Source organism: Acinonyx jubatus, chromosome F2, assembly GCF_027475565.1.
Source record: "Acinonyx jubatus isolate Ajub_Pintada_27869175 chromosome F2, VMU_Ajub_asm_v1.0, whole genome shotgun sequence".
NCBI classification, from domain to species: domain Eukaryota; kingdom Metazoa; phylum Chordata; class Mammalia; order Carnivora; family Felidae; genus Acinonyx; species Acinonyx jubatus.
This window is the reverse complement of record NC_069394.1, coordinates 20,704,976-20,722,654: the sequence shown is the minus strand read 5'-3', so window position 1 is coordinate 20,722,654 and position 17,679 is coordinate 20,704,976. Positions and strand designations below refer to the sequence as shown.

The 17,679-nt window shown below is 42.2% G+C and overlaps 1 protein-coding gene across 7 annotated transcripts in view; it reads right to left on the bottom strand.

Annotated features, from left to right (window-relative positions):
- Positions 1 to 17,679, bottom strand: part of SAMD12 (sterile alpha motif domain containing 12) — a 384,200-nt gene that overhangs the window by 333,620 nt on the left and 32,901 nt on the right. For 2 of the 7 annotated variants that reach the window (XM_027064005.2, XM_053208190.1), the window contains exons 1-2: positions 14,571 to 15,831; positions 12,700 to 12,878 (exon numbers count right to left, since the gene is read on the bottom strand). In XM_027064005.2, the coding sequence (XP_026919806.1) occupies positions 12,700 to 12,878; positions 14,571 to 14,676 (285 nt within the window). In that variant the 5' untranslated portion in view covers positions 14,677 to 15,831. Of the gene's footprint in view, positions 1 to 12,699; positions 12,879 to 14,570; positions 15,845 to 17,679 lie in introns of those variants that run through there. The other 5 variants (XM_027064004.2, XM_053208189.1, XM_053208188.1 and 2 more) reach the window with 4 other exon arrangements.

Below are 17,679 nucleotides of genomic sequence, written 5' to 3'. Positions count from 1 at the left end.
CGAGCTTTACGATGTAATTTGAAGATAAATCAAAATAGTGAAGTCACATATCCTGTATAAGAATGTCTGTGTGATAACAAATCCAAGTTTTGAGATCTTCCTCTCTTCTGTTTTGTTATAGTTCTGGCCTATACTGGCCACCTGCAAGCGGTTACTATTATCCAGGCCTTTGTAGGGTTAACCCTTTTTGTGTATTTACAACATGTGAAAGGCTGGTATCAGATTTCCCCCCCCCAAAATAGATTACACAGTGTGGAAGGTAGACATGTTTAGGGTCTAAACTGGTTAATTATATTAAGAATGAGGAGGTGCCTAAGTCCAGCTTTGGTTGTAGCATTTGGTCAAAAATCTGCTATTAGGATTTGGCTTCGACCTTGGTTTTCGGCAGGACGAGTAGCCAAATGCCATTTCAACTGTGTTTTTGGCAACCCCAAACTTGTGTGCAATTATTATCATTTGATCTTACAAGTTATTTACATATCTCATCACCATGGCATCATCAGTAACACAAACAGGGGTGTTCTTTAGGTTTACTGTCCCTATATGAAAATTCCCTTTCCGATAAAACTAGGCATGTCGCTTAGAGTAAGATTCTCCTGGTTTGCTTCATACAAGATTAAAAGTTTATCAGCCAGTTGATGAATGTATACCGATTATTACAAATATTCATGTAAACAAAAAATGGCTGTACTCCTAGGACATACCAGGCATGGTTAGCAGTCATTGGGATTACTGAACAAAACAGGTCCCTGCCCTTGGAGTTTACACTGTGGTGGATGGTGATGTAGGATAATAATGTGCATAATAAGGAAATGATACACGGTTTTAGCAAGTGATGGGTATACTGGGGCTGGGAGGGGATCAGGGGCATTGGGAAAAAGTTCATTCTTTAGATAGAAGAGCCCATGTAAACCTCACTGAGAAGGCTGAGCAGCGAGGATTTAAAGGAGATGAAGGAGCACGGCTTGTGCATCCTGAGGAAAAGGAATTGTGGGCAGAGGGAACAGCCAGTACAAAGGCTCTGAGGTGGGAAGATGCCCGGTTTAACGTAGGAACAGCCTGAGCTTTTGCTCGTGTGGTAGCAGATGACATGAGTGGCGTGCCAGGGGACAGATCACGCAGGGCCTGGTAGGGCATCTGAAGGACATTGGCTTTTGAGGAAAACGGGAAGCTGATGAAGAACATGATCTGACTCGCACATAAACTAGACCATTCTGGCTGCTGAGTTGAGAATCCTGCTTTACAATGAATATTGTGAAAACGTTGCTTAAAAAAACCACAAGCGATAGCAACAAAATTAAGCTTCATTTTGAAATTTTAAAAAAGCATCTTTTTCAAGTATAGCCCAAAGCTTTAGTTTATGGGACTGTTTCAATGAAATTGCCTCATGACTTTCAACCAAGATGGCAAGCCCAAGAGTAGAAGCCTTTATTTTAGTAGTTACTACTGGAGAAGGAGAAAACTTAATGACTTGAAGGGGGGATATCACCATTAGCATGACCCTGTCATGACAGAGCTTGACAAAAATCTTAGGTTGCTCCATTACTGACCTCAGCTGAGAGAGAGCACATTTTCAGTATCATAAATGTACAATATAAAAACCACAGGAGCTGACAGCTCTGAGAAATTATTACCACTTACCACAATGCCAATTTTTAACAGAATCTGCTTGGTATAATTTTAATTAAGTTGTAATAAATAGGCATTCTTATTAATATTTCAGGTTTATTCTTGTATGCCAGCAAGATATTCATTCTATGATGGTGATATTCAACTTCAGCCAAATAATGAATTAACACTCAGCCGTTTAGCTTTTAGCCAAAATGCATGTTTAGTACATGTTATGGACCAGATGTTTGTGTGCCCTCCCCAATTCCTATCTTGAAGCCCTAACCTCAATGTGATGGCATTTGGTGATGGGGCTTTGAGACATAGTTTTAGATGAGATCATGAGGTGGAACCACATAGGATTAATGTCCCTTTAAGAAGGCAGACTAGAGCTCACTCTCTCCCAAACATGTGAGAACACAGCCAGAAGGCTATCTTTCTCCAAACCAGGTAGGTAGAGGGCTCTCACCAGGAATCAACTGGCTGGCACCTTGATCTTGGGACTTCCCAGCCTCTGGAACTCTGAGAGATATAGATCTACTGTTTAAGGCCACCCAGTATGGACTAGGCATATTTTGTTACAGCAACCCAAGCAGACTATGATAGCAAATGTCTAAGGTTACCTGTGAAAGCAACATTTAAAAGCCATTTCTAATTCATTAAGAACTGAAAATAATGTTTTAGGTATTTATTGGTGCCTGTTGGTCTGATTTTCAATTTAAGGCAGAGTTCTTAATCATTTAAGGAGAAGCTGTTGCTTTTCATCTCCTTCCAGTTTTGACTTCAAGAAAATGGGGGTAGAGGGGCACCTGGGTGGCTCAGTCGGTTAAGTGTCCAACTTTGGCTCAGGTCATGATCTCATGGTTTGGGAGTTTGAGCTCTGCATCGGGCTCTGTGTTGACAGCTCAGAGCCTGGAGCTTGTTTTGGATTCTGTGTCTCCTCTCTCTGCCCCTCCCCCACTCACGCCATCTCTCAAATAAATAAACTTAAAAAAATTAAAAAGAAAAGAATAGAAAATAGGGTAAGAAATCGGGAGAGTCAACAGATGCTTATACTGAGGATGCTGAAAGAGAGTTATGCGTGGGGGTGAGAGAACCTTGCCATCTGAAATCTTGGCCAAGCCTAGAGGTAGAAGAGATTACCGGGTCCTGACATGGAGGTTGGAGAATCTAAGTTTAGAATGCTTGCCACACTGCAAAAAGCTATTTTCTCTGGCTTAGAGACAATCTAGATTTTGAGGATGAAGAATAGTTGATTGGCTATGGAAGTATTCATTGCTCACCTTGCGGATGAGGTCTCACTCATCACTCAGTGAGAAAACTGTTCAGAAAACTATTCCCCCCACATGGCCAACCACTATAGGATGTTGCAAGATTTATCTTTCTGTTCGCTTGTAGAGAGGCTAAACATAATGAATTAACGATGAGGCAAAAGAGAGGAGGACTCAGAGGCAAGAGACGTCTGTCTCACATCAACGGATTCATTCGTTTATCAAAAATGCATTCTTCATTATGTGCTAGACAGTGTAGCAGGTACTGATGTTATAGCAGGGAATGAGACAGACAAGACCACTGCTCTCAAGGTGTTTCAATTTTACTAGAGACACAGAAAATAAACAGGAGGATTTCAGACAGGTAGAACTTCCATGAAGGACAGTGATGTCAGAATGTGACTGGGGAACTAATTTAGTTAGGGTGGTCAGGCTTCTCTAGAGAGGCACATTTGAGCTTTGAGCTAGGACCTAAATGACAAAGAATCAGCTGTGCAATGATGAAGGGGAGGAAACCAGGAGGAGGGAGGACAAGTACCAATGCTCTCAAGACAGAATGACCTTGGTATATTCAGGAAACAGAAAGATAAGTATGTCTGGAGCTCAACTAACCAGAAGAGAGCCTGCCATGTGACAAAGTTGAGAAGGCAAGCAAAGCCCAAAGGTCTTAGGGTCTTATCAGTCACGATAAGTAAAAATTTAAATTCATGAAGTGCTATGGAAAATCATTAAGGATGCCTAACAGGTGAATGGCATCCTCTGATTCAATACTGATGTGTGGAGCATGATTGCAGGAGGACAAGAGTGAAGCAGAAGCCAGTTAAGGGGCTTCAGAGGTGGTCCACGGGAGAGGAGACGGTGATGTGGACCTGTGAGGACAGTGGAGACGGAACATGCATGGCTTTCAGAATAGGTTGTAGGGGCAGATGAATGAACAGGATATATTGGTGAATACTCCATCTCTGTACAACAGATGTGCCTATGCAGTTTGCATTTTGTTTCTTTTACATAGTGGAATACTCTTTTTCCAATTCAATCATTACAAAATCTTTCTCAATGTATGAGTAAATCAGGGTAGTTTTAAGTGATTACTTACTACATTTTTTTTTCCTTTCCAACTATAAACTTTTGGCAACTTATATCCAAATAGAACATACACTGTGCTCATTTGTATAATTATAGAGAAGAGAAAAAGTGTTCTTTTAAAATGATTTGAAATACCCCTCTACCTCCCACCCCTCTCTCCACAGTTCTCCATCATACTGGGTGTGCAGCGTCAGAAGCTGAGATGCCTAGCATCCCCCAGAGGCAGAGGCACAGCTGAAGGATATGGAGCAGTGAGGATATGCAGACATGCAACTCAGCCACAGGTCCACCACTTAACTATCTCAGAGAAATGCATCCACTTCGTCAAAGTCACATGGGGATAGCAACACTCCCCTCTAACAGTGCAGAGCCATTTACCATCTGTCCCTTTGTAAGTTTGCAAACCCCGTTCTAAATGGTCACCTGAGTTGAGGTGTTCATAGCTCAACAGCAACTACAACGTAGGATACCAAGGAAAGCAAAGATTCACTTAAAAACCTTACTAAACATGCATTTTATAAAGGTATTTTAGCATATGTATGTGTGGGGGGGAGGGAGAGAGGAGAGGGGGAGAGAGGGGGAGAGAGGGGGAGAGAGGGGGAGAGAGGGGGAGAGAGGGGGAGAGAGGGGGAGAGAGGGGGAGAGAGGGGGAGAGAGGGGGAGAGAGGGGGAGAGAGGGGGAGAGAGGGGGAGAGAGGGGGAGAGAGGGGGAGAGACACACGCAGACAGACAGACTGTATGTGCTCTGGGAAGATGTGTGTTTGTTAAACTGTAATGCCCCTCCCTAAGAACTAGCAATAGCCCTTAGCTATGGTTGCAGGCAAAGGCCAAACCCTGCTTTCTCCCACAGCCCTCTAATAATGTTCATCTTACTCCTTCTCACACTTGAACCTATGACTCTGCTTTACCTGCTTCTTAAGCTTACTCAGCTGGGTTAACCAAGGCCCTTACATGCTAAGCTTTTCCAACCTCAGTCATTGAGGACTAGGATTCTTCATCACAACTACGGCATAAGCTCACTGTTGTCCTGAGTCCCACCTATGTTTGTCTCTTTCTCAGGCCCAAGATATGCATTTGCCTTCATGTAGATGCATACTCTCCTGAAATATCTCAGTTCTGACTGAGATTCTTAACTCAGTTCTTAACTCAGTTCTGTTAAGGACTCTTTAAACTGCTTCCATAGTGGGTTACTGATCTTTACATTTCAGACTGGAAAAGAAAAGCACTGGGGCAGAGAGCTATCAGACAGGCCACCCCTAGAACCCAAATGCCCTCTCCTCCAGAGGCCTACCTCTGCTATGTCAAAATGGTCAGTGAAATTGTAACTTGGTTCTGATCCACCTGCTGTTACGGGCTCCACTTTCCCTGAGCGGCACCTTTCATTCTGTACCTTCAAATGGCACACATCATAGTCTTACTACACCAGAAAAGTACCATTAACCAAATGGCTCCAAGAACTTGTTTCACATAAATTTGTCATCATGATAGAATGGAAAGCACTGGCCATGTATTGAACTATATTTGAGACTAGACTGGGCCACTACTGGCCTCCAAATCTTGGAGAAGCCCAGAGTCAGTTTCCTTACCTATAAATTAGGTGGTCAGATGCTCCCTAAGGTTCCTTCTTTGTTGATCATACCATGAATCTTTGATGCAAATACACCCTATTTCTTACGCTTTTAAGAGCTCGATACTTCAGTAATAAATGCTTACCTCTTCAAATATGGACTTGTTATAGTTTCTCCTGAGAGCTTTCCAAGTGCCCAGTATATATGTGCTGGGGCCCTGGAACTCATATAGCATGAAGTCATTCTGGCTTGCCTCTCTTGTTCTGACCCTTCTGACAATTCTTAAAGTGTGTGCTCATTACATTTCCAATGCATTATGTCCTTTCATATCATTGGTGACATTATATTGGATTGGCAGCTTCTTTTGGAGACATGCTTCCTCCCCAAGCCAAGAAATACAGAGAGCCAAGAATTAGATCATTCTATCCCCAAATTGCCATAGACCTTCTCAGAGGCAGCTGAGCAATGTAATTCGATCAAGGTTAAGTACAATCCACCCTTCACCTTTTAACCCAGTCAAAACTCTTTTAGTTTTCTGTTTTAATCCCAAATGAATGCTTCTTGCTCAGAGTTACAAACGTCCACCAGCCATCTCCAGTCAACTCTCATTTATCCGCCTGTGGCTTATCCAAAGCACCAAGCTTTCTCCTCCTGCCTCCAGCACCAAGTTCCAGGCCAGCTCCTTTAACTTGGTGCCAAAGAAATACAAACTAAATCTAATATTAGCCTAATGAGAAAAGGCTATCTGCTGCCAAAGATTCACATAATGCATCCCAAAGCCAAATGCAGGCAATTATTCACTCTTTTAGATGCTGGCATTGCTTCTCCCTTATATAAAACAGAGATCAAGATTTTCTGTGTTTCTCTCTGAGGAATACAGATCACGTGCAGTGTTTTTTTAACCTCATTTTCAGCCCAGCCGGCCAGATTCTCAGTATAACAGATTATATTTTCTTTTCCAATAAATAAGTCATTTGTACATTTAATGTCAAGGGAATAAAAAACCCTGGGTTTGGAGTCATTTGACTTACACTTGAATGCCATCTTTCTCTAGTTGTTAGCCAGAAACTAAGTTTTGGCAACTCATTTGAACGCTTTGTTTTCTTAGCTGCTAAACAGGGATATGTATTTTATTTAAAAAAAAAAAAATACAAGGCAGTCATGCATGTATGAGGGACACTCAAAATGCCATCTTCAAAAAGCCACCAAGACTCTTGATTATCACTCTGTGCCACTTTACAGACTCTAGCAAATTAGAATCATTGGCAAGAAAAAATACAAACTGTAGGAAACCCTTATTTTATAGGCATAAGAACACAGAAAGGGAGTTTCCTTGTGAGCACCTAGAAAATCAAGTCTAGAAGGCAAAAGTTTCTCATTTCCCAATGCTGTGTTTAGGCTACTGGTGAGGATACATCCCAGAATTCCAACAGGGAACAGGCAGGATACTGCCTGCTGATAGGCTGATTTATGCCATAGCCAGAGTTGCCATGGAAATGGAAATCGCAACCATCAGAATAGTTGGGAACATTATTCTCAAAACAGACTCCTATTTCAACCTTTCTTATGACTGATGCACACGTCCTCCAAGACCCAAGGACAAGAATTAGAGACAATGTCAAAAATACTGTTTTCTCATTTAACTCCTATACCCAGAGAACTTACGTAACTTTTTTTTTGTTTAAGTTCATTTTTAGAGAAAGAGAGAGTGCGAGCAAGCATGCAGGCATGCCCTGCATGAGAGCTGGGAAGGAGCAGAGACAGAGGAAGAGAATCCCAAGCAGGCTCCGTGCTGTCAGCGTGAAGCCCGACAAGGGGTTCAATCTCATGAACCATGACATCATGACCTGAACTGAAACCAAGAGTCAGATGCTTAACAGACTGAGCCACCCAAGTGTCTCATCAATAGCTTTCTACAGATCAGGGCAGTGCTGGCTGATAGAAGTTTCTGTGATGTTCTAGGTCTGTGCTATCCAAAACAATAGCCTCTGGACAAGTGGCAACTGCCCATTTGAAATTTGGCTGGTATGACCAAGGAAGTAGATCTACTGTATTCAGTTTTAATAAATTTAAATAACCATATATGCCTAGTGGCTACCATATTGAGCAGTGCAGGCAGAAAACAAACTCACATTCCTCATCCTAGCATTCACATCCCATAAACTTGGCTCCAACGTATTGTTCTAACCTGTTTCCAAAACATGAATCTTGACTCTAAGGAGACTGCTGCTGAGCACACCTGAGGAAGTCGGCTGCCAAACCTTGGCTCAAGGTACTTAGACTTCATTGCTTCCATTCTTAACTGCTGCATATTTGAGCTTTACCCATATTTCACAGCATAGGTCAAGTTCTACTTTACTGGAACACCTTCTCTCTGGCTGCTCCATCTCCACTGCTTGTGAGAATAGGGGGAACAAATCTCAGGCCAGGGCCTCTCCAGGAAGGACCTTGGTCTCTCATAGGACTGTCTCCTTGGAAACTTCTATGTGGGCATATACCTGGTCTGCAGGACTAGGAGCTGGCCTTGGGCCTCCGTGACTACAATGGTAAAAAGATTAAGAATAAAAATAAGTTGATGGACAACAGAGGCTGTGCCTTCTCTGTGTTAAGACCCTCACCTTGGCTCTCATCTGTGGTGGCTATACGTTCCCCCATATGTGTACCTTTATAATTTTTGCACCTCCCTAGAAGATAAAAATGTTATACTTCTTATCTCTTGCCTTGAATCCAACTGTAGCATAAAATTAACCGTTAACATGTCTTTTCTTTTCTTTCCCATCTTGAACTTGTAACTGCAGCCCTGATGGCATGTGTACTCTCTTGAGTCCCAAGTGCACATAAGCAATTAGAATTTACATTGGTAAGTATCTTTTGTAGATCCAACATTTCAGTTGGCTCCATTTTTTTTTTCCAACTAGACTCACTGCTGCCCAGTTATAAAGCTTAATTAAAAGTGAGCTTGAGGGGTGCCTGGGTGGCTCAGTCGGTTAAGCATCCGACTTCGGCTCAGGTCATGATCTCACGGTCCGTGAGTTCGAGCCCCACGTCGGGCTCTGTGCTGACAGCTCAGAGCCTGGAGCCTGTTTCAGATTCTGTGTCTCCCTCTCTCTGACCCTCCCCCGTTCATGCTCTGTCTCTCTCTGTCTCATAAATAAATAAATAAATAAATAAATAAATAAATAAATAAATAAATAAATTTTAAAAAAGTGAGCTTGGTTCTCCGTTGGTTTCTCTTATGGTAAGAGCTACAGGCATCTCCTGGCAGAAACCACCTCTTTCTGGAATGAGAGTCCTAGTCTTTTGGGGATTAGAGTCAATGGCTCCAAAATCACATTCTAAGAGAAGCAAAAAAGATAATTATTTCAAGAACATAAAATAGAAAGAGATATATCTTTAGATTATGAAAGTAACACAAATTTCAGAGTCAAGATGGTATATTAAGCATGTCATGCTACAATCTCCCATTCCTTGGGTTCTAGAACTTAAAGGCACTAGAAAATCAATCTCTAAATTGATGTAAAGCCAAGCTTGAAGTCACAGAAGAGAAATTTTTAGGTGTCAGAAAACCGCAGCAATGAGGTGGCATGAAGGTCACCATGCCTGCTGGGATCGGGGACAGGTGACATGGGGAGGGATTGGTTTCAAACCCAGCATGGCTAGACTCCAAGTGGCAAGGCCCACAGGCATGACGGGAAGCTGGAACCAGGTTCATGTGAAGCCTGCAAACAAGAAAGTGCATATGGGATGGGGAGATGGGGGAGGACCACTTGATTTGCATAATCAGTAGCAAAGGGATTCAAAGTCAAACTGAACTGTAATATAACACTGGTCAGAGCTGTTACATCTCAAAAAGTTCAACAGGAGACAAGCACAAAAGCACCACACCAAGTGGTCTCCAGAACTCAAGGCACATATAGGCAAAAAGTCCCCCAAGGAACTTACTCCTTTGGCAAATAACTTACCAACAAGAATTGGAAGCCATGGGAGGAAATCAGCACCCTAAAAGGCACAATATCGACTCAAATAGGAAAGTCTCAGTTGAGCTACTCAAGTTAATAGAGCAATCTGAAAAGGGATTTGAAGTCAATACACTTAAAAGCATGCATATCTTTAAAAAACAAAAGAAAAAAAAAAACCCTCAAAACAGAAGTGAAGGTTTTCCCCCATAATCTCAACTCCGGATATAAATGTGCAATCAACTCTTCCAGACTCAGTGACGTCTTTATTCAGAAACAGTCATTTTTACATAAATGGGGACATGCTATACACACTGTGTCCTTCTCTTCCCCTCACCTTAAAGTATCATCACACTCATGTTCCCACATAAATATTGCTGTAGACTGAATGTCTATGTTCTGCTAAAATTCCTATATTGACCCCCATTGTGATGGTATTAGGGAGGTGGGGCCCTTTTACATGCGTAGGTCATGACAGTGGAGTCCTCATAAATGGGATCAGTGCTCTAAAAGAGGCTCCAGAGAGCACTCTTGTCCCTCTTCACCATGTAACACAGTGACATAATGGCCATCTGAACAGGAGGTGGGGCTTCATCAGACAATGATTCTAGTGACACCTTGATCTTGAACTTCCCAGCCTCTAAAACTGTGAGAAATAAATTTCTATTGTTTATAAGCCACCTAGTCTATGGTATTTTGTTACAGCAGACTGAAGAGACGAAGATGAATTCACAGGTCTCTCCTACCCTTATAAAGGGAGGAACAGAATCCTATTCCCTTGCATGAATATACATAGTACCTTTAGCCAGCATTCTAGGCATGAACAGTTGAGCTGTTCCCAACATTTTCATATTATAAACCACGCCAGAGTGACCATTGTCCTGTAGGCATTTTTGCACATCTGGATGATTATTTCTTAGGACAAGTTACTAGAGGGAATTATTGGCTCAGAAGTTACACACATTTAAAATTTTGATAGCTACTATCAGACTGTCCTCCAGAAAAGCTGTACCAATTTACATTACTGAGTGCCTTTAAATTTATACATTTCTAACAGATTTTTTATTTAGAGTAGGTCAGTTTACCCAACATTCAATTATTTACTCAAGAAAAAAAGAAAACTTGCAACTCCAATAACCCTCTAAGGCAACAAAAACCCTTTAAAGGTGTTTGTACACACACAAAATTAAGTTCACACTGTGGCACGGAAGGTTCAGTGTAACACTGTACATCTGTAGTAATCACATTGTGGTACTTACTTTTAATTCTGTCTGCCCAGCAAACACAGTTGTCCTCGGGTCCTCCATGAAAAAGGGAATAAATACCTTGCCTGAGCTCTACTAAGCCTTCTGGTCTGTCCACTTCTAAATATGATGTCAACGTGAAAATACTCAGAATCCCCTTAACACCTTACACTGCAGATGATCTGGATAATTCAAATGAATCTGGTTTCCAATATGTGGACTATGCTTGAGAAAAGGGTCATTATAGACTACTTTATTCTCAGTGAAGTATGATTTCAGCAAAGCAAATATAAAGTGATCTAGAAGCAAAAGCAAATGCTATCAATGTGAAATTCAGGAATTACTACAGTATCACATATTCCAAATACTTCAGAAGTAATCAAATCATATCAGATTTAAATAAAACTTTATTTTTTATTGGAAAACAGACCAGTAATATGATCTGGAAATGTTTAAAACTGAATTAAAATCAGACAAATACCAGCAATTTTCTTTTCCTCCACTCTACTTTTTAATATTTTAACCATCCTTCTAAAAAGATTCCACTCAAGCTATTTATCTTCCTAAAGAAGATCCTTCATACACTTTCTCCCCTTGCTCTTTCAAGATGTCTGTGTAGCATCAGAGATGGAGGAGGTTTAAATATAACAGGGCTCACTTATTTCCAACTCTCCTCACAAACCAAACTTCAACCATAGACAATTTCCTAGGAGATGCAATTTCTTTCCACTAAAATGTCTAGTGCCAATTATCTACAGTATCCTTGCTAATCATTTCCCAACTCTACAACACACAAAGGCATGCACTTAAGGTCATCGGTTTTAATTATCTACACTAAAGAAGGGAAGTAACAGTAGCAGTTATTCACAACTGTGGATAAAACAGAGACATTCACATTTGATTTTGGAAGACGTTTGGGGTGGGGAGGGAGTTGGTTCCTATAGGACAGCAAAGTGACCTTTCTACTTCAAGTTTTTCTTGGCTGACTGTAACATTTGCTTTCCAAGGCACGCACATAATCATTCACGCAAACATTTGAAAGGAAATTCCTCTGCAGATAATGCACAAGGGAAAAACTGAACACCACATGAAGACTAGTTTCTTCAATTTCCAAGGGGCAAACTAATATGAACATCTTCAACTGTGCCCTTGACACGAGCATCTTCACTGATTTCACACAAAGAATCCATCAAGTGCCAGTTCCACTGTGGAAAACCTTTAGAAGAGGTGGTCCTTACTAAAGGATCATCTACCCTCCAAGCCCCATTTTACCAGTGTATGTATGTTATGTACCTACATTTAAGACTAAAAACGAAAAAGAACTAAGCATCCTAAAACAAAGTAGGATAATTCTATCTTCCATCAGAATTCTGTTTATGATGGTCTACCTCACAGAATTGTTACAGGGACACAGTAGGCCAGTATATCAAGAGTCCTTAAAACAGTACCTGGAATACATGGATATACTGAATAAAACATCAGTGATTAATTAACAGTGTTTGTCTGCCAAAGACCCTCATGCACAAGCAGCACTGGACCTTTTGCACAATCCTTCCAACGCATGCTATTATTTCATCTGCTCTACCCATGGTGGAGGGAGTTTTTATGATACCATTCTACAGAAGAAGAATCTAAGGCCTGCATAATCACATGACATGCCTAAGTTCATAAAATGGTAAGTGTGAGCCTGGCAAACACACCTTTCACCTTTAAGTCCAGGGCATCTTTCTCAATAGCCCATTCTGTACCATACTCATGGCAGGACATGGACCACAAACGTGTTTAACTCCAAAGGGGATGCAGTCAACATTTTCATTATTGCCTAGAACCCAGAAGCAGTCAGTGCTCATTCAACTGAAGATACACCGGGAAGGAGTGAAAGGACCATCCGTTCTCTGTGGCTGGACCACAAAGTATCAAAGCTGCAACTTCCACAATCTCCATAATTTAGTGGATTACTACCTACCTTAGCAGTCTCAGCTTCTGCTGGCAGTCGCTTGGGGGTTCCTTTTTGGTCAAGCACCTTCTGAAAATTTTTGTTTTTAATGGATTGAGATTCAACACCTTCACCTTCAATCTGTAGTTTAATACCTTCGGCACGGGCAGGATGATCAATACCCCGTGGATTCAAGCCACAGTGGAGAGCTAGCAAAGAGGAAAAAAATATAACTGAAAACAAGTCCTGCAAAGAAGGCGTCCACGACAGACAGTATTTCGTGTGGCCTCAGAGGGAAGAAACAAAGCAGTGGCAAGTTTACAAGTGGTGTGATAACTATGGGAAATGATCTGGGGAGGAGGGAGCATGGCATAGAGGAAACCCTGAGCTTTCAAGTCAGAAAGATTTCAGCACAAATCCAGAAACCATCAGTTCCAAGTTGTTTGACCTTGAGCAAGTTACTAATGCCCACATCACAGATGAGATTACCAAATCGGGCAACTTCGTTCCTGCCTCCCACACATGCAACTCATTCAACCCCTGCAGTTCAGCTTCTTGTCTCTGCCTCCATCTGGAAGAGCGCTTGTTCCCTCCTCCTCTGAATCTATTCAAGCATCCACTCAAGTACCCCTGCTTGCATGGACTGTACAACTATTTGCTGAGCGTGTACCATGAGACATTCCCTGGATTAGATCCTGGAAACATGGATTCATATATGACAGATGTTCCCTTCCAAGATCTTATGGTCCAATAGAAGAGGCAAACAAAAGGACAAGTGACTTTAGAACAGTTATTACAGGGGCGCCTGGGTGGCGCAGTCGGTTAAGCGTCCGACTTCAGCCAGGTCACGATCTCGCGGTCCGTGAGTTCGAGCCCCGCGTCAGGCTCTGGGCTGATGGCTCAGAGCCTGGAGTCTGTTTCCGATTCTGTGTCTCCCTCTCTCTCTGCCCCTCCCCTGTTCATGCTCTGTCTCTCTCTGTCCCAAAAATAAAAATAAACGTTGAAAAAAAAATTTTAAAAAAAATAATAAAAAAAAGAACAGTTATTACAGCTACATGAAAGAGAAGGAAAGACCAAAGTGAAGGGTTCAATGGAGTCAAGCCTAGATTTTTCCTGCCTTACCCTCTCCACATCCTAACGTGGATAGGACCATAAATAAAATCTACAGCCCATTTTCTGAGCATAATTATTTATCCAACAAATACTGAGCCCCTCCAAAGTACCCAGCATTCATCAAAGAAATAGCAGGAGCCATACATTCCCCGCAGATGACCTCCACAAAGCATCCGGCATGTGTGAGGTTTGGTGTACATGTGCACGTGCACACAATACGTGTGTGTGCGCGTGCGCGCGCATGCACGCTTCAAGGTTTCTGGTAGTAAATTCTCTCACCTCCCTGGGACTCCACCCTTTTAAATTTAATTAAATTCCTTATCCCCTTCCCTTTGGCCTCAGAGGATTCAGGGCCAGAACCTTCACTCCTCCATCCCACTCAGGACTCTACCTCATTGGTGACTTTTACTCAATATCTTCACTTTCCCTCCATTCTCAGCATGCCTCCCTTTTTATATATATATATACACATATATATATGTATATATATGTATATATATGTGTATATATTTTCCCTTTATATATACACACACACACATATATAGATAGAGGTTTTTAAAGGTTTATTTTGAGAAAGAGAGAGAGAGAGAGAGGAGAGAGAGAGAAAAATCCCAGCACAGAGCCCGATGTGAGGCTCCATCTCACAAACCATGAGAAATCAGGAGTCAGACGCTTAACCGACTGAGCCACCCAGGCTCCCCTCAGCATGCTTCCCTTTTAGCCAACTGCTGCAATTCTACAATTCTTCCCTTACTCAACACCCCATTCAGGTCAGGGCTTCCTCTTACCAGGCTTCCAAGAGAGTATGTGACACTTGAGAGATGAGGGCTGGCTTCGCAGAAGTGAGGCAGGGGTTCCCTTCCTGCTCTCCATGCTCTCCTTCAGAGGAGCCATTCATTCCCATACTCGGATACAATCAACAACCTGCTGATGACGTCCAAATTTTAACCACGGCCTAGAGAGACCTGTTAGGAGCTTCAGACCTAAGTGAAACTGGAGCTCAACACCCTAATTCCAGTGTATCAGATAGCTCAGATTTAACATGTTCAAAACTGAATCTTGGATTTTCTACCACTACCCCCAAAAATGCCTTTTCCAGTCCTTTCCAGTTCCACAGAAACCAGAGTCATCCTTGGCAGGACTCTCTCCACGATTTACCACATCCCTTCCATCTCTCATCAGGTCCAGCAAGCTCTACACCCACAGTGCTGCTCAAATCCATCCATGCGGTTCCATCTGCACTGCCATCACCCTGGTCCGAACCACCCACGTCTCTCACCCACAATGCTGACCAGCCTAACTGCTCTTCCTCGCCTGAGCCTTGAAACCCAATTAAAAGAAAAAAAAGGTACAGGTCAGATCGTGAGACCCTTTGGCTTAAAACTTTCCAATGGCTTCATTTTATATCTAGATCACTCAAAAGTCTTTAATGTGACCACCAAGGCTCTGAATTATCTGTTCCCTTCTACCTTTCCAACTTCATCACCCACGTTATCCTTCGTTCACTGTACTCTGACCACACACTTCCTTTTCACACTTCCTACTTCTTGAACACATCAAGTTCTTTCACACTTCTCAGATTTTGTACGTAATGTTTCTTTGCCTGAAATGTTCTCCCTATTCCTCACCTAACTCCTACTCATCTGTCAGGTTTTGGCTTAAAGAACACTTCAGATATGCCTTCCCTTAATCTCTTCCTCATCCCCTGCCTCCACCCCATTTTAGATCACTGTACCTGGAACAGTAAGTATTCAAATACTGAATCGATGACCTTACCTAACTATACAAAGGTCCATATACATGTAGCTTTGTACCTTTCAATATGAAAATTATCTGAATTTCTCTTCTAGCTTCTAAGCTTCCTAGAGCCAAGAACCAGCCCATTTCATGGTACACAATAGATGTTCAACACGTATTAGTTCACACCTCCTCCCTCAGGCTTTATGCCGGATCTCAAATGATCTTCATAAAAACTCGATAAGACATAATTACATTCATTTCACAGATAAGGGAGAGGAGACTCAAGGCACACAGTCACAAAGTCATGCAGGTGTCTACTGAAGGTCACAGAGATCAAGCATCATTTAGGATATGGATGATTTCAAGCTTCAGATGAGCAACCCAAAACAGGTTAAGCAGGAAGGAAAATTATTAGCTTTCAGAAAAGGAAGTCCAATAATGGTACAGGTTCAGAGTTCATGGATTTGCCAGCTCAACAGAGGATTCATCAAGGATTCTTATTTTTTTTCTTTCATCTTGCCATTCTTCTATCCAGAACATCACCTAGATCATAAACCTGAGTCCCCTCATGGCACCTTGAGCTACAAGCTTCTGGGTCTCATCTAGAAATAGTGACAGTTCAGTTGTCTGGTTCTCTTTCCCCTAATCCTCTTCCAAATATTCATTTTTTTCCCCATCAGCTCAAGGTGAATCACATACCTATTAACGAACTAAAACCCTGGCAGTGGAGGTAGCATCACTGTTAACCAGCTGACCCTTCTGCTAGAGTCAGTTTCTCAAACCACACTGCTAGTATTCAAGAAGGCAGGGGCGGAATAGATGCTGGAGAACCAACAGCAGTGCCAACTTCAGGTATATGGAGAAAGAGAATGGAGCAGCCAAAATCTGTAAGAGCAGAAGGCTCATTACTGTTAATATCAGATCAGCTTCTCCATCTCCAAAGAATGGCCTATTGCAGCAAATATTCAGTATTTTAAAATCATGACTATTAAAAAAGTTTTTTCTTCTAAAAGGAGATGAGAGATTAGCACAGGATGGATTTGGACATTAGAGGAAGAAAAATATATAGCTTTGATCTTTCTCTCCAGACTGATCCCCAGCCGCCTTGAAATTTACAGCTTCAGAATACCACTGACTTGCTGGGAGTTTCCAGTACTTCCTGTTCTCCCAATACCTCCCCCACCAAATTGGACTCTCATACTTCCTTCACCTTTGCTCATGCTGGTCCCTCCTCCTAGAAAGAGGTTCTACTTCACCCCAGTTTTACTTCCTCCTTTGGGAGGCTAAGTCCACTCACCTGATGTGTCAGCTTGCACCCTTAGAAAGCCGGCTAGGAGTTTCTGGATACCAGACCAAGAACCACTTAGCTATGCTTCGTCCATGCACACAGTGCCCTGGTGCTTCACCTCCCTCGCTGTAGTGAGGTCTACCTCACTGATCTGTACACCTTGTCTCCCACCCCTGCAAGCTCTTCAAGGCAGGCCCTTAGTCACCTCCATGACCTCCTCTCCCCAGTCTAGAACCTGGCACATAATAGGCATTAAAGAAACATTTGTTCAGGGGTGCCTGGTGGCTCAGTTGGTTGAGCACCCGACTTCAGCTCGGGTCACGATCTTGTAGTTTGTGGGTTTGAGCCCCACGTTGGGCTTTGTGCTGACAGCGTGGAGCCTGCTTTGGATTCTCTGTTCCCCTCTCTCTCCCCCCTCCCTCCCCCACTCACACTCTTTCAAAAATAAAGACAGTAAAAAATAATAAATTAAAAAAAAAACATTTATTCAGCTGCTAAATGAACCAGCAATCTCCTCTCTTTATACAGCCCTGCCTTAAATCAAAAGGAAACTTCTCTCGGCTGGTAAATACCTAGCATTCAAAATATAAGAGAACTATAAACATGAGGCAGACTACGGTGTTTTGACTTTCTACACACGTAGCCACCTTCTTCACACAAATATTTTAATCCTCCATAGCTGTTCCCTCCTCGCCTGCAAACCCAGTAGTTGATTTAGGTTTTGTGCTTGGGTTTATTTATTTAAAACCATTTCTGACAGGCTTTGCTTTGTTTTCCCTGAAATTTCATGTCCCTAATATTTACAAATCAAGCAACTTTCAAATGGCCTCTTTACAAGCTGTGACCTCCATTTCTTTGTTCATCATGTA